The sequence below is a fragment of the Motacilla alba genome, chromosome 4A, assembly GCF_015832195.1.
Source record: "Motacilla alba alba isolate MOTALB_02 chromosome 4A, Motacilla_alba_V1.0_pri, whole genome shotgun sequence".
Classification (NCBI taxonomy): Eukaryota; Metazoa; Chordata; class Aves; order Passeriformes; family Motacillidae; genus Motacilla; species Motacilla alba.
Genome location: NC_052045.1, coordinates 4117386 through 4138244, shown reverse-complemented (window position 1 = coordinate 4138244; position 20859 = coordinate 4117386). Strand labels below are relative to the sequence as shown.

The following is a 20859-nucleotide window of genomic DNA, read 5'->3' as shown; positions in this document are numbered from 1 at the left end:
CATGCCCCAGCACATTTCCACAGGGGAGCTGGCAGTGCCTGCGTGTTTCTGAATCAGCAAGTCTAACAGGCTGATATTTTGTTTCAGGGGTCAATTTTCCCATTGATGCAAGGAGGATTTACACATGCAAGTCCCATTAACATTAATAGGAGTTGCCCACATAAATCCCCCTGCAATGATGGGAGAAAAGACCCCATAGTCTGCAAGGATCCAAGTTCTAATGATTACCTGTCAAATGGCCCTAAGCATCATCATCATCACCAGAAAAAGCAGACGAAGCAGCTTCCTGCCTGAAAATGCCTCCAAAGGAGCAGTAACCACCTGCAGTCCTACAGCCCAGGCAATGCCACAAAGGGAAAATGGCATAAAATGGACTCTTTGAATATGAAGGGTTAATCCAATTAACCAACTTAAAAAGCAAGTACTCATTAAAAAAGGAATTCAAACATATCAAAGCACTCCTTAGGAAAAAAAAGGTGTGAATATTGTATGAGCTCCAAGGTGCTTGAAGGATAATACAGCTACTTGTTTAAAAATTCAATTAACCTTATCTTTCTTTAACTTGATTTATTAATAATCCTACAGATAAATTGCCAGTTTTTAAAAAGTCATGTTATCTTTTAAATACATCCTGTATGACAAGCCTTAAAAACGACTTCAAATAAGCCTAACCCTCACTTTGCATCCTTACATCATTTAAAGAAAGAACAAAATGCAGTTCAGAGCATGATTTCTGTAAAATACCAGCATCAACAGTCTGATCTACTGCTCCTGCAAGTGAGCTATTGGGTACTCAAGTACCATAGGAAAAACATTTAATGTTTCCATTCACCCTATGAAAGAGACATGAAAACAGTTTTTAAGCAATCAATGTAGTGTAAAGTCATACCTCCAACGTGTTCATCATTCCATCAGATCTCAAATCAAATCTGAGCTGTTTCCAAAGCTGGCTTCACGTGGACACACAGCACTCAGACACGGATTGATCTAAACTTGGTAACACAGGTACCCATATTGGCAATTCCAGGTGTCCTCGTGCTGGAAGCAGCCAAGAGAATCCTCAGGAAACCCCAGCTAAAAGTGAACTGTTTTTCTTCAAAACAGTTGAAAGAAAACACAGGACCATGCACTTGCAAGCAAACCTTTAATTTTCATCAAGAGATTTCCTTGTAAACACAGATGAGAGATTCAACTATGATCCCTGTTTTTGAGACACAGACAGGGATAGGTCCCTCCACTTAGCTCTTTTACAGATCTGCAGATGTTCAATAAAATCATACACTCATGCTTCCCAATACACAGAGAAATTACAGCTAAATGAAGAGGAAGCCTGCTTATTAATATATATATTTATATATATAAATAACTGCTCAATCACAAGCATCCAGAGGTTACAGCTGTTGAACACTGGAACATTCCAGCCACGTGTTTCTCTGAGGACTCTGGATTATGCACACACACACACACATACCAGTACCTACCCAACAAAGGGTGCAAACACTAACCCTGAAATGCAAACTGGACAGTGGGCACGATGCAGGACAAAGAGAACAGTATCAGTTATGCTGTAAAAAAATAAATAAATTCCCCTTTCTGGCCTGGAGCCAGGTTCAGGGCAGGCACAGGCACCATGGGACTGCACTGAAGCCTGGCTGTGGCATGGCCAGGCAGAGCTCAATGTTCAGGACTCAATGGCATTTTTTATTTACTTACAGTATTTAAGCACTCCTGGAACTGGCTCTACCTTCATGAAGAAGTTTAAACCCCAACTCATCAACTCTAGAGATACTACTGATCTACTGGGTGTGCATTTTAAAGTAAATCTTTAAGTACATGAGAAATACTTTTCATATCCGATTTCAGGCATGGTTCAGAAGAAGTGCAAGTTTAACATGGTCATTTACAGCAGCTTTCTCATTTTGTAGTTTTTTTCATACAAACTAGGTTTATAAATAGTTCAATAAATTTTATTGTATAAATGCTTCATGGTTTATCATTACAAAATGCATAGTTTACAGCTATCACACTAATTTTAGTCTATTAACTGGGATCAATACAAACCTTTGGAATTATCAGTTGAACCTTCTCTCCACCACAAACCCCCTCAGCTGATGGTCATTTAAACTTCTCAGACCCCAAACTTCCAAAAAGTAACTACTGGTTTACTAAAGGCCCAAACAGTGCAACAAATGCAGGGAGAATAATAACAGGAATGCTCCATTTATGACTGAATTTTGCTGGGAAATCTGGCATTAAGTTTAAATTCTGCCATTTTCCTGACTCCAGAAAATGAAGTCACTAGAGAAAATGTGTCATCTGTTATGTCTTACTAAAAAGTCTGAATGTAAAATAGTTCCATGTGAGGAACATCTTCTGGATTGTATTTCCTACTTGATTATGGCATCAGTTTCAAAACCATACAAAAAAGCCACTGCAGAACTGTCAATATTATTGCCTTTAAATTCCATTCCTAAGGCCACTGTGAAGGACAGATGGTGAGCCTCACCTTCAGCTGTTTAATTAGCAGAGATCCAAGGATTTTTAGTAGAAATGATTTTTTAACTGGTAAACAAACTTGCACTTTTTTCTTTTGCTTAGTTTTGACTTCCTCTATAGAAGATGGAGGATTCTTTCCAAGATGTAAAACAAAACCAAATCATCTCAATAAATCATGAATCCTATTTCAGCACTTTCAATTCAGATGCTTCATTCTGTATTTTTTTGTTTAGCTACAAACCTCACTGGATCTGGTGGACCTATGACTGTTTAGAAGTGTCTCAGCTATCAATGAAATGACTTTAAAAAATGATCCAAGCTAAGGAAAGTAAGGCAATGGCAAATAACACATCTCTGGGTGTTTTAAACCTCTTTTTTTTACCTTTCCTCCCTTATGTCCTCGTTTGGGTCAACCTCCCCTTCTCCTAAGAGAACACTGTTCGTTCGTTCATTCATTCATTCATTCATTCATTCATTCATTCATTCATTCATTCATTCATTCATTCATTCTCCCTTTGTAACAGCAGCACCACCTTCACTACTGCTCTCCTCAGCTGAGGTTTCAGGCTTTGCCTCTGGTGAATTATTCAATCCAGACTCTTCTGGCTCAATCTCATCTTCATCATAAATAATATCTTCTGGATTTGGTGGTGGGGGGCAAAACTCCTCTGTTGGAAACATTTCTCGGAAAATGGTCTCAGCCTATTCAGGAAAAAGAAGAATAACATAAACTTTACCTTGAAATGTAACAGCCTGAGGCAATATTTTACAGATATTTAAGATTAACCTCCGTTCTTTCAAATCAATAGTGATTTAGTGCTTTGACAGTATTGTAAACACATGGGAAATCCATTCCTTCTCACAGACCTCGAAAGAGAAAAAGCAATTTATCTTTTGACATTGTTCTACTAGGAAGTCACAGCATGGGGCTTTGTAAAAAATGCTGGTCATTCTGTGTTGCATTGAGAACAAGAAAGAGGATTTTTCTGGAAGCAAACGGATCTTTTGCACTATAAAACCATCCCTAGCTGCAGTCCATGGCAAAGATCTTGGCTCTTTCCAGAGAGAGGGATCCATTTTAAAGGAAACCCAGGGAACTGTACACATGTACAATCCCTATCATGGCTAGATGGGTTTCCTTCTTAGATTAAAAAGCTGAAAAAAAAAAATCAATTTCCCCTTTTCTGAACAGCTTAAACATTGCCCAGCTGAGAACTACTCTTATCCAGTGGAATACTACCACTGAAAATACATCCCCATACATCTTTGGTTTATTTAAAAATCCTGGCTATAATTCCAAGGTATTACATGCACAGACCAGTGTGCACACAGACCTGTATGTGTGAAAAGAACAGTATTTTAGATGAAAAAGACAGATCAAGTTCAATGAGTTAATTTACAATGGCACTTGCTCTTCATGCCATCAAGGTTAATAAATTAAATAAGCACAACAAGTTTTTTGGCCACTGCAATGGAAAATATTAAAAAGAAACATATTCTTGGATCACCAGTGTGGATGCTATTACAACATGCACAATACAACTACAAAATCTGGGAGAAAAAAGAACCAAAGGAATACAACCTTAAGATTCCAGAGAACCAGACATTTTATACAAAGGAGGCCAAAAATCCTTTAAAACCCCCCAAGAATGCAAGAAGCTCTATTAACTAGTTTAAAAACTCTTACACCTACTTGTACAAATAACTCATCTATAAGTTATCTTGTAAATAAATTCAAAATAAAAAAGCCTGAGATGATGGAACTTATTTACTGAACCCACATGCCCTCCACATTTCCATCAAGGCTTCCTTCTCCAAGCCCTTAAGCTGCCAAGGCAAACCCAGACACCTGAAGCAGATCATGCTGGGTTTCCAAGAAGGCAGAGGAATATTCCCTTGGCACTTGTCTGCTCAGTGACCCATCCCCAAAGGCAGCTGGGAGCTCCCACACGAGCAGGAATGCATTTAACCCTGGCATTGCTGCAGGCCTGCCCTGCCAGGCTCACTTAGTGCCACCTGCAAAGGCCCATTCACCACGAGGGATCCTGGGCAGGAGGAAATTGTCTGCTGATGAATCCAGCTCTTGTACCCAAGAGCTCTCTGCATGAACTCCACTCCCAGCAGCTCTGGGTTTCCATCAGCAGCTCGTGGATGCAGGACTCCAATAGTGACTGCTTAAACAACCCTGTCTACTCTCAGTTCAATTTCATTTTTCATTCTCCTTCCTAAATTTTACTCTTCCATACTCATGCAAAACTGTTTCCAAGTTTTCATATTAATATAGGAAAAAATGGAAAAGTTTGTTCTCTACTGCAAAACCATGGTTTTGTCATTTGAAAGCCTTGCCTAGTAAGTCTGGGGAGCAAGGGGGTACAACATCCTGAACAACTTTTTGAAGGCAAGAGAAAAACTTGAAATTAAAAGTTTGCACTTGTCCTTGCTACTCCAAAAATACACCTCAACTATTATAGTATTTAATAGAATACTGAGGGAAGATGTTGAATTTTGAACTAAATACACAACAAGTGAGAGCAGACAAACATTTCTTGTGCAGTTCTCAACAATTATTCAGTCCAATCAGTCAGCAAATATCCACCCCAGAAATGGTCAAACAGTTACAAGGCTGAACATGGGAAGAAATTCTCATGGGAACAACATGGGAGGAATGTTATGCAGGACATCATAACACTGATTACAACTGAACAATTTAATGGTATAGAGCACTTTTAGGCCTCCCAAGTTTTTTTAAGTTAACCTTATCCAGCTGGAGCAATATAGAATAAACAATAATAATTTTTATATTTAATATAAGTATTATTCAATGTATGTTTTTAATATATAACTTTTGGTATTGATATATATTAATATAATATATTAATGTGAGCAATTAAGGTTCCTTCAATTAACAGTTCCTTCAATATTTCAAAGTATCAGCTGAGAAATGTGTCCAGCTGAACCCAGCTTTAAGACACAGGCATGTAAAGCCCTTGCACAGCAACTCCAGTAAGTTTGAGCTGAATAAAACTCAATTCTGTTCCTGTTTTACTGCATCCCAACTTGTGGATAAACTGTGGGGACTTTCACAGCAACTTTTACAGAGACCACGACCAAAGTACCAACCCTTGATTAACTCTGAAATCCTTCCAGATATAGAAAATAAACAGGTTAAAGGACAAATATTGGCCTGACAGTTTTAGTACATCCTCTCCTGACCATGAAGATGCCTCAGAAGTCTGAATATGTCAGGGAATATATTACTTTAGCTCCTAATAATTCATGTCAGGTTGCAGCAGTGAAAACAGAAAACTGGAAGCCAGATGCTTTACTAGATCCACACATAGAGAGTTTGAAAAGATCATAAATGGCATCTTCATTTCATTTAGCCTGTCCTCAGGGCAAGTAAATGCAACCATCAGCATTAATTCAGTATCCCACCAGGAACTGCACACAGGATTGCAATAAAACAAGAGGGCAGGAATTTGTAAATGAGGTGTAGGTGGAGAGTTGTCTGTAAGAGCTGTGGTCCTGCCTTGCCAATAATGGATCAGCAGTGCAATCTCACAGCATGACAAACAGAATTCAGTAATACTGATGGTGATGAAGAAAATAAATCACAGCAAGCATCACTAAAACACTAATCTCAAAATGATTAGAGAAATCAGATTTAATTTTCCAAGCTATCTTTAAGACGAATAAACACACAGGGTTTTTAAGCTGTTCTGATCCATGAGTTTGCAAATGTCTCCTGTTCAGAGATTCCCATCCCATTCCTGGGAGGGTGAGAGTGATGTGGGAGTACACACCAACTTTGGGAAGACACACCAACTTACAACGATTTCCCTCCTCCTCCTCCTCTTGTCTGCAAGGTCCCTGCATGGTGTGACTCCTGCTTCATCTTTAGCCTGCTCTTCACTTTGCTCTCACACACCACTTCAAATTATAAACATGTTTACACTGAAATATTTTCCGCTTTGTTTGTTTCAATTTGTTTCAAAATTTAAGTCAGGTTCAAAAAAATGCAGCCTCTCCCTATTTTTGTCTAAAAGGCAGTGATTTAGGCTCTTGATGGCTCCTCCTCAGAGATCTGCTCAGGATCTCTCACTGATGGCAAACAGTTTGAACATAAAGGCAGAACTACATCACCAAGAATGCTTAAACAGGGCCTGGTCTATCCCATCACTGTCCATTGATAAGAATAAAACCTCTTAAGGGAAGACAAACCTGAATGTTAGAAATGTGAAAATCAGAAATAAGTTTTAAGTGTATTTAATCAGTTTTTAACATGCCCCGTTTTAAGCAACAGTTTGAAAAAGAATCAAATTTAGAAAGAAACTAATTTACAATTTAGAACTGCTACCATAATAATTGTCTTGCATTATTTTTTGTCCCTACAGTTCTTTATCCCTTTACAGTTCTTTATCCCTCCTTATCCTCTCAAATTATTGCCTTGTAAAGCAAAATGAAGGATACTATTAGCCCTTAATGACACTGTTCTGACCCTGCAGTTCAGGCTATGTCAGCCTTTCCACTTCAAAACCTTATTTTTAAGAGGTTTATGACTTAGTCATAAAAAATCCTGCAACTGGCTAGAAGATGGCATGCACATTGTCTGAACATGGCTATTAAAAACACAGCTTTAAAAATGCCTAGTGACACTTAATCCTCCAAAGCTGTGAAGTGTTCTCGGTCTGACGGTGCCCTGACACCGCAGGGGCTGCTCTGCCCAGGAATTTGTACCTTCCTTAGCCAGGGGATCTCTGAAAGGAAATTTTTTAATACAGTGATAGCAAGGCAAAGAGAAGGAAAACCGACAGAGGAGGCTTAATCTACCACATTAGGAATTGTGCTGGGTTTCCCCCCAGCAAGTTTCTGCTTTGGGACTATGTCCTGCAAGTATTAAACTTCTTTGGTGATCCTTCCAACTGGAACTGTGGACAGGATTTTCTGGCTTGGGTTTGTACTGTACCTCCTCCTTTACCTTCCAGGTGAAGGACTGTGACTATTTCCTGATGTCTTCATCTATCTGGTTTTATAATTTTGCAGAGTTATCATGTATATTTTTGTATAGCAGAATACCAAAGACCGTACTGGGATTATTTCTTTAGAATTAAAGTTCTGCAACCAAAATCTGCTCTGCCCAACCTGTTTGACAGCACAGTCATTTCCCAAAGCAGAGTCTGGCCCAGAGCAGACATAAACATTGGAAGGTAAGCCAGCATAGGAACTCTTCTCAACTCCTGAGGAATCTCTCATGTTGAAGTAGACTGCCCAGAGGACTCTGGGTTTCTCCAGTTCTTCATTTTCAGTCTCTGAAAAGAAAAAGAAGTGTCTGCAGCAATCAGTGGTGTTGTGTGATAAGGTAAATTTGTAATTTAGCACACTGGAAATCAAATTTTTACCATGGAATTACTGCAATAAAGTATTTTTTTTCTTCAAAAAGCCAACTTATTTAACTTTCGAGATTCTCCTTCATCATTCTTTCCCTTTCCTTTCCAAGCACAGCTATGCAACCTCTACTCTCTGCACACCCTCCACCACACCAGCAGCAGTTATCACTGCCAGCACCCTACCAAGAAGCCTGGTTTAAATTTAACACCTCTCACATTATCTCCTTCACTGGGGATAAACTGCCAGAGCACATGACAGACATCAAGTCCTCCCTGGGCTCTGCCAGCTCACAGGCACTGCATTCCCTGCGCACAGATATTTCTGATGTGTTCATACTTTATCTTTGGAAATAGAATCTCTAATTGTGGCAGTGCTGCTAAACGAAAAGAAATGATTAATTTGTATTTATCTACACTTACTGAGGGTTGTACTGTGCTGCAATACTCATCAAGAATACAGAATTATCACAAACTCAACTTCCTTGCTCGTAATTTGTCTATCCCTGCTGTACTTTGCACATTCCTGTGATCCCTCTGCACACAGGCAGAAAAACCTCTGGAAAGATGAAGGTCACTTTTTAACTGTACAATGCACTGGAGGAATACACAACACAGATTCTGAGCTTAATAGATACTATTTGTTTGGAATATTTGCTGTCCCCTTTCTTGTATTTTACCTCCTCGAAAGTAAATGAAGCTTGTAAAAGACCTTGTGAGATTTACTTCTTTCCAAGGAAGAAACTTCTTGATAACTATAGCATTCAAAACAATATTTTAAAGCAGTTGAATTACAAAAAAAGAGATAAATCTATGCTATTCCTTCAGTATCTTTTTATAACTGTCAAATAGTTAAAAGAAAATAGGTGCTACCCATACTGAATAGTTTGAAATATAAATTAAATTCATCAGCCTGTGAAAGTCTGAGCCTTAATACAGGGCAAGATGCTCTTTAATATATTTAAAAGTTCACATTGCTCATAAAAGTTACTTCTTCCTCATTTAGGCAGGAAAATGAATGGAGTCCTCTTCTCCAGGTGACTTTGCCTCTTTGACCTGCCATGGCCCAGTGCTCACTTTATCTGGTGATTCATTTTCAATAACTCCAACAGTATTTGTTCTGACATTTTAATTAAAATACGACCACTACCTCATCCTGATGATAAAAAGGCCTATGTGTCAGGGAAAACTGGCTGCTCAGTGCCTCAGTGCACCTGAGGACCCCTATGATCACAGAGTTCCTACAGAGGAATTTCAGTCAGCTTCTAAACAATCTATCATTTCGAAACTGGATCACTTTAAACATGAAGATTAATGCTAGCCCTCCCTAAATGATCAGAAGACACTAAGCTGATCTGCTCTTCACCAGGTCTTTGAAACACATGGCACTGTCTTGAAAATTGAAGAGAGAAGTGAAATATTAAAAGGTGAAAATTAGCAGGCTTTAAGTTAACACATCTACAAATGAGAAATGTTTGCAACTCTCCAGTCTAATAAAGTTTTCTATTTACAAATCTAAGTTGTTTTCTAAATATTACAAGCAAACCAATTATGAGTATTATAAAGTAGTTCCACATCTTAGTGACTTGCATTTATACCAACAAAACCCCTGTCGCTGGGAGCTGAGCACTGTTTTCTCTCAGAAGTGTGATTTATTGCCTTGCAGCATGGGCACACTGTATTTAAACTGCTTTTGCCAGGGCTAGAACACAGCAGCATCTCCCACATGTACATCACCTACTCTGTGAGCATCTACCACAAATATGCTCAAGATCTCAGGATTAAATTTCAAAAACTTGTGTGGAATCAGCCCAGGTATTTCAGAAACAATTTCCTTGTGCTCCATCAGCAGTCGCTTTCCTCTGGGGTGTGGAATCGTCCATCTCAAGGCCAAAGTTCAAAAAAGTAGCCAAAGTTTCCTTGAATTTAGGGCCAAGGAGTTCATTATTGGAAATCTATCTTTGTGATTACAATACAGAACAACTTTATGGTTCCACTGCTTACAGAAGAATCGAGAAAATTTCCATTCAAACAGCAAACAAGGAGACACTTGAAGACAAGAGGCTGAGCAACAGCCTGAGAATAAGAGGCAAGAACAACCCAAGAAGCTTCCACAATTTCACAAATATTTAATGTCACTACTACACCTTTCAAGGATGTGCTGAACAGCAAATGTGCTCCATGGAAAAAACAAAGTGTGAAAAATAAAAAGGTCCCAGACACTTGTGCTCATGTCCTTGGATACTGAAGTTAAACCTCAGCTGAAGCAGTCAGTAACAGCTACTTCAGTAAATTGTATTTATGAAAGATAGTATCATAATACCTCATTTATTTCTTTTTACCTTTTTCTGTATTTAGATTGAATAACTTCTGTACAACAGGCTCTAAATCTTCCCTTGCAGTTTTAGTTGATGGACAGGTTAGATGGACTAAATCTGGGAAAAGAGAACACAAATTAATTCCAATCACCAACACACAGACAGAGAAACAACATTTACAACTTTTAAAAGGCACAGCAGACTTTTAGAAATCACAATTCTTCATAAAATCCCTTCCTTTAAGCCAGGGAAGTGCTGTACTATGGACATACAGTGTACGTACAGCACACAGAGAAATTCTCTGGAAACACTTGAGAATTCTCAGAGTTACTCCCATGATGTACACTATGACTGTGCAATCCTCTGAACAACATTTAATTCATCCAGTTCCTAGATGGGAGGAACTACTGCTGAACAATCCTTTATTTGTTCTGTTTTGCAGACTCTGCAGTTGCTGTCTCCTTGGACAATCACTTGATGCAGCTCCTGTCCCTTTTCTGTCCCACTGGCCTCTGCTCAGGTACAGAGCCAGCTGCTTCACCCCACCTGATTTTCCAGCCATTCATTCATTTAAAAGCCTCACTGTAAAGCTTTTCATAAAATCACCTTACTGGACTCATTTGCTCTTGGAAACTTCTCACCAGAGAAGTGTCCATCAGAGAATCCTGAAGGAATTTAACACTGTACAAAGTTTAAAGTGATTTTTCTTCATTACTGTAAATTTCTGATTAATTTAAAAGCAGAGCCCAGCTCTGGTATTATTTTAAATCTAGATGATATTTTTGTCTCTTCTCTCTGAAGCCTGGCTGTATTTGTTGTCATTATTTTCCAGTACATCACTCAGATCTTGACCCCGGTTCTGTCAGGAACAGAAATTTAACCCTTGATGCGCCTCTGCTTTCAGGTTGCATGCACACAGATTCTATTCAAACATTAATATTTATTTTTTTATTCAACCCAGACCAAACCTTCTGTCTGAAGGAATATGTACTAAAATAAGGAAAAGGGTGCTAATCAAAGTCTCCCACTAAGCTTAACTAGATACTTCCAATCCCAAACACTGTAATAAAATCTATTCTTTCCTCCAAAAACCCAGCTATAAATCACTAAAGTTCACATCATTTACTTTCTATAAAATCTTTTTTATTATCTTTAAGGTTGTGGTTATGAGTCACAGTCATCAGTATATATTTTGATTATATTTGATTTACTCAGGTATAACTGCATTAGTTACAGTGGTTGCCAACATTTGTCTTCAAGTAATTCTCCCAGCAAGAAGAACGATGAGTTCAGTTCCTGATTTCATCATTACAGTCTCCATTTTTAGGGCAAGTGAAGGAGTTTGGTTCCACTCAAGTGGCAATACAGATGATGTGCCTGTCATTTGTGCAGTGTGATCAAAGAGTAGATGTATTTGTATACTTATCTTAAATAATTGTTCCAAGGAGAAATCAGTCAGGTTAAAACCCATTTACAGATAATGATGTAAAAGTTTTTTTAAAAATTATGAAATATGTCCCCTAACTGGAACTCAGCTATGCTTAATATAGAACTTTATTATTTCGATATATGAAGACAAATTTCATTAAGGAGGGCAGTACCTTCTCTTCTGAAATGAAAGGAATTTATGGAGTAAAGTAAATAACAGAAACCTTAATATTTCAGCACGATAAAAATCCTCCCGCAACTAATACTTTAGATCCATGGAACATCAATCTTTCATTAGTTTCACTTCCTGCTGTATATATCTTGTGAACCCTTAATAAAAAGAAATCAGCTATTTAAATGACAAACATTAACAATATGCTTTATAGCACTAAGTTATTAATTAATTACAAGCCTTTATTTTTTACTATTATTTAGTAAATTATTTAGTATTATTTTAGTAGGAGATATAGAACTTTGAATGACTTAATCATTTACTTTACTCTTCTTTCATATGCAAAGAACTTAGTTCAACCCTATTTAACAGCAAAATAAATTGGTTATTATTACAGTTACTTTCTTCTTGTTCAGAAGAATCAGGTAAGGTAATCTCTAATTCTATTCTAATAAATACCCCAAACGAACATTTTATTGCCCAAGTATTTCAAGTTCACATAAAATACCAACAACAGAATCCTTTCAGAAGATAAAAAGCTCCCAAATACATTGTATTTCAGGTATTTCCATTTAATAGTTCAGCTAGGGGAGCCCATTTTCAAAAAAAACCAAATGACAGGAAGATTCATGTGCTTTGGATTATTATTTTTATCTCCTGAAGGAGGATTTATTCCTGTGTAAGTGAGAATGAGTCCATGAAGCTCCACAATGGCAGGAAGCCATGGCTCTCTGTGTTCTGTGCAGCAGAGGAACAGCACCCAGGGATTTTCAGTTCTGCTCCAGAGCTGCCAGAGCCAGAGGGGAAAGCTCCTTTACTTACAGGTGTCCTTCATGCACGTCATGGTGGAGGAGCAGAGCTCGATGACACAAACGGCTGCTCTGGCCGGCTCCAGGGGAGGCACTGTCAGAATGGACACCTGGGCACAGAAAGCAGAGCCTGAGGGAGAGCACACTGGCCTGGAGGATGTGGCAGCAGCACCATCCTCACTACAGGTGACAAGAACTGCAGTTACACTTTGGTTTTCTGGTTTACTATGACAGAACAGACACAACTCTGATTAATATGCTCTAAAATGAAGGACTGCAAAGACTGACAAAGCAGATCCAAAGAAGCATTTTAAAGTGTACAATGAGAACTTCAAACAGCAAAAAGGAATGTTTAAAAAAACTAAAGGAACTTTGAACAAAGTTTAGACAAGATAATTAACAGAATAGTAAGGGTAACAGTTTATTAAAAAGCTAACAAAGTTAAAATTAAAGACAGCAGCTTAGAAACTCAATTATAGTGTGAACCAAGCAGGAAAATCCCAGTCATTGAACTAAACTAAACTAAAATTTGTAATAGTTTTATATACACTAAAACAAACTAAACAATTACCAGTACAGAGAGCTGACTAAAGATCTTGATTCGAGCACAAACAAAAACTGAATTAATGACTTAATTCCTACTAACAACTAAATACTAACACATGAGACAAGTGATACAGAATTGGTGTGTACCTGCTGCTCTGAGTCTGTGTTCAATACAGACTGATCTGTAATGAGCACTGCCCGGGAGATCTGCCTACAATTCAATAAAAGAATGATGTAAAAATAAATATATCATTAATTTATTATACAAAATGAAAACAAAGATGTAAGAATAGCAATTTAGAATCATAGTTTTGGTAAAACCAGGGCCATTTCACTATATAACCTTTATTACTATGATTCTTAGTGGGATCTGCCTGTTGCTGAAGCACAAACACACCTGGAACACCAATGTAGTATTTTCAATGACCAAAACAGGTGATGAATAAATGAGTCAGTGCAGTTGTATCAAACAGCCTCCTTCTGTTTTTTAAAAAGTTCTTTTACCTATTTGATCAGCAGCACATTAAGGCCTTGCGCTGCTCCAGAGAGCCCAGGAGCCTTGGGATGAAGGGGAAATGCAGCAGGGGGGAGCTCACTCCTCACCTGCACTTTGTGCTCCTGCAGTGCCCAGGGTTATTCCTGCCCTGCCCTCACCAGCACAGCTCTGCTGATCCTCCCCTGCCCTGTTCTGACAGAGGGAGGACATGCCCAGGGCTTCTGGCAGCAACAAGCAAATCCCAGAAATCCAGGAATTTTAGTACTTGTCTAAAGCTGAACAAATTTAAAGGAACTGGCACCTTCATCTTCCAAACACATTTTAGCAAATATGAAATTCCCAACACATTTAGAGCTCTTGGATTTGTTATATGGAAAGGGGGAATCTGATTACAATGACAACTGAAGAAAACCTGACTACAGAAAGTACACAGTATATCCTCCAGTTAATAGAGCAATACTTTGCTCAATACTGAACTGTAGTGCAAAAATAAAGGAGTGGACAAGAGGCTCCTCAATTTAACTTGCAGGGTACTTTACACACCATGATTTAAAGAAATTGTGGTTTTTGTCTTACCACATACCTGTAACACACATTTGTGCATGTGCTCTCTGAGAGGTAACTGTCTTCCACAATAAAATAGTTGGCACTTATTCTTTGTCCAAAATGATCCACAATAGCTTTGCACCTGTTTCAAAAAAACAAACCACAGTAAGAAATTTTGATGTAAGGTAACAAAAGTGTGCATAAGTTGTTAAAATTGAGTTATATAGCACAATATTTGTATCTTTCATTAAATTTAGCTATGTATTTCTTGAACATGTGAACCCCTAAACCAATTCAACAGATCACCAAATCCTAGACTGACACATTCTACCTGGTGTATATGCAGTTTACACATGCAATGCCAATACAGGTAATGACATCCCAACTTTAATAAACTGATCACTTTTTACAGAAAATAGAAGCTTACAGCACTGGTATTTAGCTCTACATTTCTTACCTCATGACATGCAAAAAATAAAACTGTGAATTATTTTGGAGATACTGCCCTATTGCAGTGGGGTTTCTTTCTCAGAAAGACACCTTTACAAAAAACAAGTTTATTTTGACAATAATATTCGACAATTAAATAGCAAATTAACTTAGGAGATTTGGGAAAGCTCCCTGCCAAATGGGTGCGTCAGACTGTTCCAAGAGTGACTTGCTCTGTTTATGACTAAATACACCCTTTATCTCTAAGTGACACACAAAGGATTAGCTGAGTCCTGGTGTTGTAAGAACAACACAAATGTTCTCCATAGAACAAGGACAGAAATAGAAGTGGGACAGAAATGCAAACCACAGAAATGAACCCATTCAGTGAGCTTAAATGAGAATACAAATTTCAGATTTTAAGGGGGAAAATTCTCTGTGAAAGAACAAACTTCTCTTATGTATGACATATGAAGCTCCATCATATATATGAGACAAAGAAAAAGGAGGCTGCACACAGATACTCAGTAAAGCCACCTCTGCTGCTGATTCTATCTCCATGATCTCTCTTCACACTACCAGAACATTTACTTCATAAATAAATAAAGCAAATTAGCTTTACTGAACTTTTTCATGAAAGTTATGAAAATTACTTTTTTAAATTAAACTGTTCTGAGTAACTTTATCAGTGTTTCAACAATTTAACACACAGGACTTAAAGCAGTGAGTTTTCTCACACACACACACACACGTGTGCATGCACAGGAAAACAGCCAAAGAACACAATGCCTGAGCCAGAGATCATGTACAGATTTACCTTTTTATCATAGTGCAACTTTATCTGTGGAATATCTGACATGCAAGTTATGGCTTAGGAATGAACAACATTTCTGTAACTTCAAGCTATTTGTCAGCTTCTGTGACTATAATGATCTACAAACCCAAATCTAAATAAGTAACAGCTATCAGCTCCACCAGCCCTGGTAAACCAGTTGATCCTATAACCTGAGATGAGAATTGAGAAAGGTGAAACACAGTCCTCATCTGTAAATGTAAGAGGTTTGTGACTATTAAACATGTTTTTGTAACACTGACTTCTAATGCTGACTTCTCTGGCATCTGGTCCCTACATATATTCCTATTTTCAAATTCAACAGGTAGCTGACAACAGTACAAGCACTGTTTGACATCCAACATTCTTCAGTTTCAAATCCTATGCAAAGTGTGTTTCACTCGCAACTTTAACAAGTTTTTCCTAACTGTTAATCCCAGTGATTTCATCCTTGAGCTCTCATTTGAATACTGCAAATAAACAAGGAAGTCGAGCTGCTGCAGCTCATTTCTAATTATAACCTTTCTTATTGTTTATGAAACAATTTCCCCACCACCCCCCAAACATTATGGAAGGGGAAAGGTTGATTAAATGTCATGTTGCATCACTCAAAGCCAGCGAAAGCGACGACACATTTTATTTTCCTGCTAACTGTTGTTTCCTCTCCTTTGTTCAGGAATAGCAGCAGGTCATATGTGTGCTAAGATTTTAAACTGAGAGAGAGAGAGAGAGAGAGCTTTTAATTTCAGTCCCACTTTACTTCAAAGGGGGATGCTGAGAAAATTTCTTTCAAGTAGTGCTTCCACACGCAGCAAACACTCCTGCACTGACATTATCAGGTCTCTGTCATCTGATCTGTGTTGCGACAATGAATCACAGCCAACCCTCCATTGACCTTCTTTCAATGTGTCTGGATAAAAGGATGAAAATTAGAATCCATCTCCTTGCAGTGCCACGAGTTATAAATGTACTTTATAGGGCTCATTATCCAAACTAATGGACTAAGGGCGACATCCTTGAAATGGACTCAGCAGCACTGACAAAGCCAGGCTGCAGTATTTCAGCAGATATGTAAATTACTGGCTGTTTGCTCTATCTTTTTATCACAGATGTATAAATGGCCATTTATCACATCTCTTCCATTTTGAGACAGAATTATGCAATTGGAAACATATGTGAAGTGTGATGAATATAAAATGCCCACCATAATGATGAAATTTTACATGTACCCAAAAAAGTGACACACAATAAACACAGAGAAACACAACATTATCAGACATTAAATGTGGCTCTTTTCCTCAGCCTCAGAAATACAATGTGGTTTTTATTTTCTAACAGAGCATCACAGTTCTACCAAGCACTCAGGTTGTGCTACAAACTTATTAAAACAGCAGCTCTGGTACAATACATAAAAAACAGATATTTTCAAGTGCATTACTAAAACCTTAAAATAGGGATGTCTAAAATTTCTGTTCTTTCACCCTGTCTTGCCTGAATCTTATTTTCAAAAATTATAAAAATACCTACAGAAAAAGGTTAAAAATAATTGTAGAGCTGGGTATGAAACCTACTGTTCTCTGTATATACAGGCATGGGTAGGAAAATGTGAAAAAGCAAGGTTAGCCACGTTTAGAAAAATGCTGGAATAAACTTTGGTGATATTCTGAGACTTTTAATTAAGCTCTAACAAAAAAGTTTTAGAAGAAAATCAAGGCTGTAGCTAGAAGTATGTATTTTCCTTATGAGTATTAAACCAGGAATATTAAAAATAGAGAAAAAATCCCTGCCTTAAGGCATGGATGAAGCCTGGAGGGCTGTGGAAGGAGCTATAAACTGGTAATGACCACTGCACAATGCATTTCTGCAGTGCTGAGTGAGCCATCTGTAACCTGGGGAAGCTGCCTCTGCAAGCACACAGCCAGCTGCACTGACAACCAGATATGAATTTGCCTCTTACCAATTACTATTAATGGTCTGTTGACTCAAAAGCTCAGTAACTCATAAATAGCCTCATTAACAACTTGATAGCTGATTTTTATTAGGCAAAACACTGAAGCCCAAAGTCAAGAGGAAATACAAGCTGGCACGGGGAGGGAATACACAGTGAGGAAGGAGATAAGAGCAAGAACAAACCAGAAGATAAAGGAAATGGATATCTTGGATGTGTTGTGCTTCTTCATATTCACTATCAGATAATGGCATTATTAAAAGCTCAATGTTTTTGGAATAATGAAAGTCTGGCAAAATCTTTAGAAGTATTTCAATAATTCTGCTCCTCAAAAATCTATCATTCTAAAACGGCACAAGTGAACCCCAAAGCAGCCTAAAAAAAGACACTTGTGCTGGGTTTTTTTAAACTGTATTCAGAACAAAGTCAGGTTAATGGGAAAGCAGCACTCCAGCTCTTCTGGAACACACATAACCTTATAAAGAAAACATTGATTTCAAAGGTCTTCAGGATGTGCAGAAGAAGCTGGAAACTGGGGCAATCAGTACCAGTGACCAGTGAAGACCTGCACAGAGTGGGGTTTGGAAGCTGCTACAAACTAAAAGCAGTTTTTTTTACTGCTTTTAAAAAAGCAGTTTTTTACCTTTCTGCCAGTTCCTGAAAGGGACACAGTTTAATCTGCATATGAATCATGCATTTGGAACAACACACCTGATGAAACACATTTGCATCTCAAAGTCTACAACTGTGCAGAGAGCTCCAGAATCTTCAGGAACTGGCAGAAAGGTAAAATCTGGAGTTTATTCAATTCAGGGAAAACAGCTACTACTTGACCATGTCGTGGCAAATGCAGCTGCAAGGACTGTGCTCCAGGAATTGCAGAGCAACTGGGAGGTAAACACACCACCCCCTCACTTAACTACTCCTTCTCCTAATACACTGGTACTACATCATTTCTAAATTAATTCCCTAAATTTTATACAACACATCTTGAACTTTTCAATTATAGAAACTAAGGTGCAAGCAGAGTCTTTAAGAAGGGAAAGTCTGCAGTTAGACTAATATCTGATAAAATGTGTAGAACAGAAATATGACAATTTACTGAGGTGTGAAAAATGCCACTATGGAAAAAACTCTGCGTTGATTTTTCTTAGCTCAACTTTAAACCCGCCTACAGGCCTGATATTGTTGTAAAAGAATTTATTCTGGAATAAGAGGGCAGCATAGTTTATGACAACAATCTACCTAAAAACTCATTAAAGTCTTTTCTCTTGGAGTGACATGCATTATCAGCAAAGATTAATCTGATGAGTCTTTAGGTGAGCTCCATTTTTAAAAATGCAATAACAGAGGGCTTTGTTGTCATCTGATGAAAATCAATTAGAGTAGGTAAGGCCACAAGGAAAACTAACATCACTCATCACCAGCCCCCCGGCAGCTGAAATGATTTGTCTTCCAAGCTTGGGTGATCAGGAGCTGTAGTAATATCACAGGGAAATTAATTTAGTTTCTATATTCTAGACCCACTTTCCTTGTTCTGGAGGACCTATACACAAATTACTTTTAATCAAGGTTGATGTGTTATTAATACCAAGGAGGATCTCAGAAGAATCATTTTTTTTCAATTGACTCGAGACATTTGTCACCTGTGTTTTGTGTATAAACAGAAGGCTCCTGGTGGCACCTTACCGTCCCGAGGCTCTGTCCAGCACCAGGCAGCGCACGGCGTGACGGAGGCAGTAGATCCCCCCAAACACAGCACACAGCCTGCAACAGGGGCAAACAGAGGTTATTAGTGCAGCTCTGCTAATTGCAATCAGGGTGAGCGGTCAGCAAGGCAAAGCTCTGAGGTGTTGGTGACACTGATTTACTGACAGAAGCAGGATGTGCAGCTGTTGGAGTCCAGAGGAGGTCACTGAGTTATCACAGGGCTGGAGCCAGCCTGGCAGAGCTGGGGGAGCTCACCTGGAGAGGAGGAGGCTCCAGGCAGAGCTCAGAGCCCCTGCCAGGGCCTAAAGGGGCTCCAGGAGAGCTGGAGAGGGACTGGGGACAAGGGATGGAGGGACAGGACAAGGGGAACAGCCTTAAACTGAAGGAGGGTAGGTTTAGATTGGATATATGGAAGAAACCCTCCCTGTGAGGGTGGGCAGGCCCTGGCACAGGTGCCCAGAGCAGCTGCGGCTGCCCCTGAATCCCTGAACATGTCCAAAGTCAGGTTGGACAGGGCTTGGAGCAGCCTGGGACAGTGGAAGGTGTCCCTGCCCATGGCAGGGATGGCACTGGATGAGCTTTAAGGTCTCCTCCAACCCAAACCAGTCTCTGATTCTGTGATTTTGAAGTGAAAGCATTTTGATATCTCTTCACAAAGTAGAAAATTTTCACTTTGCAAACCTGACTTCCAAAAATGGCATTATTTTGTCATTCTAATGTCAGAGGAGGCAGTTCAAAGACAGCCACAATCCTTTCTGACCTGCAGGACAGGGGCAGCCCAAGGAGCTGTCAGCACCACCAAGTACCACGGGACACCTGGAATACCCAGCTCCCTAAAAACACCCCTGCTCTTCATGGAAAATCAGAGATACATCCCAAAAATCTCAGCTTTGGCTGTTTGGAGGTTGTTGAAGATGCCACAAAGGTTAAACATCCACTGAAGAACTCTTGGAGAACCCAGAGCTATGGGTTTATCTCTAATGCTGCAATCCACGGCTTCCTGCCTGACAGAGCAGCTATCAGCATCTTTCAAATCAACTCAAAGGAGATGATTTCATATATTGCAAATAAAAATAGCACTATTAACTTAACTAGAACTGGATTCCTTAGTTAAAAACATTAATTACAGTTTTCCTTCAGCCACAGCCAGGGGGTTTTGATATATGCACTTTATTTTTCCAGCGTGCTTTGAAACAACTTTGCTACTTGGCTGCACAAAAATGTGAATTATTTCTTTTCAAGAGTAACCTGCTATCCAGGGGATGAGGGCATGACCAGTTTTCATAGGCCAGCAGAAAAGTTCTCTTTGAAAATGAAAATGGAAAAGAATTTTGATTGTGTTGCTAAACAATTACAAACAGCCAAAACACCTATTAGAACAGCCTAGCATGAAAAATGACACAGTTAGGAAGGACTTGCCAAAATTATTTAAATACAGAAACTGAAATATTAAACTAAATGGCACCCCGATAATTTATGACAAAGTAAAATCATTGTGCTGGCATTACCTTCATACAATGGGCTATTCAAGATGATTTGACTGCATTTGAAGTACAAGGCAACTCTTTGATACCATTAACCCTAAATGACAGACATTTAAACTGATATTACTCTAATTAACTGGCGACTGCCTCCGCCAATAATTCAAGTTTTGCTGAAAGATAGCAACAACACTGTACTCAGCTTCAACTTTGCCCCGCTGACATCAAATCATATTACAGCTAAATTAACAGTTGTGAAAATTT

General features: G+C 38.7%; 1 protein-coding gene across 2 annotated transcripts in view; it reads right to left on the bottom strand.

The window, feature by feature from the left end:
• Window positions 1–216: 216 nt before the first annotated feature.
• Window positions 217–20859, bottom strand: part of CHM (CHM Rab escort protein) — a 53186-nt gene continuing 32543 nt past the window's right edge. Inside the window, exons 9-16 of one of the 2 annotated variants that reach the window (XM_038164749.1) lie at window positions 19094–19171; window positions 14233–14337; window positions 13301–13364; window positions 12621–12717; window positions 10223–10315; window positions 7639–7805; window positions 3030–3198; window positions 217–329 (exon numbers count right to left, since the gene is read on the bottom strand). In XM_038164749.1, coding sequence (XP_038020677.1) covers window positions 232–329; window positions 3030–3198; window positions 7639–7805; window positions 10223–10315; window positions 12621–12717; window positions 13301–13364; window positions 14233–14337; window positions 19094–19171 — 871 coding nt within the window. In that variant the 3' untranslated portion in view covers window positions 217–231. Of the gene's footprint in view, window positions 330–1130; window positions 3199–7638; window positions 7806–10222; window positions 10316–12620; window positions 12718–13300; window positions 13365–14232; window positions 14338–19093; window positions 19172–20859 lie in introns of those variants that run through there. The other variant, XM_038164748.1, reaches the window with a different exon arrangement.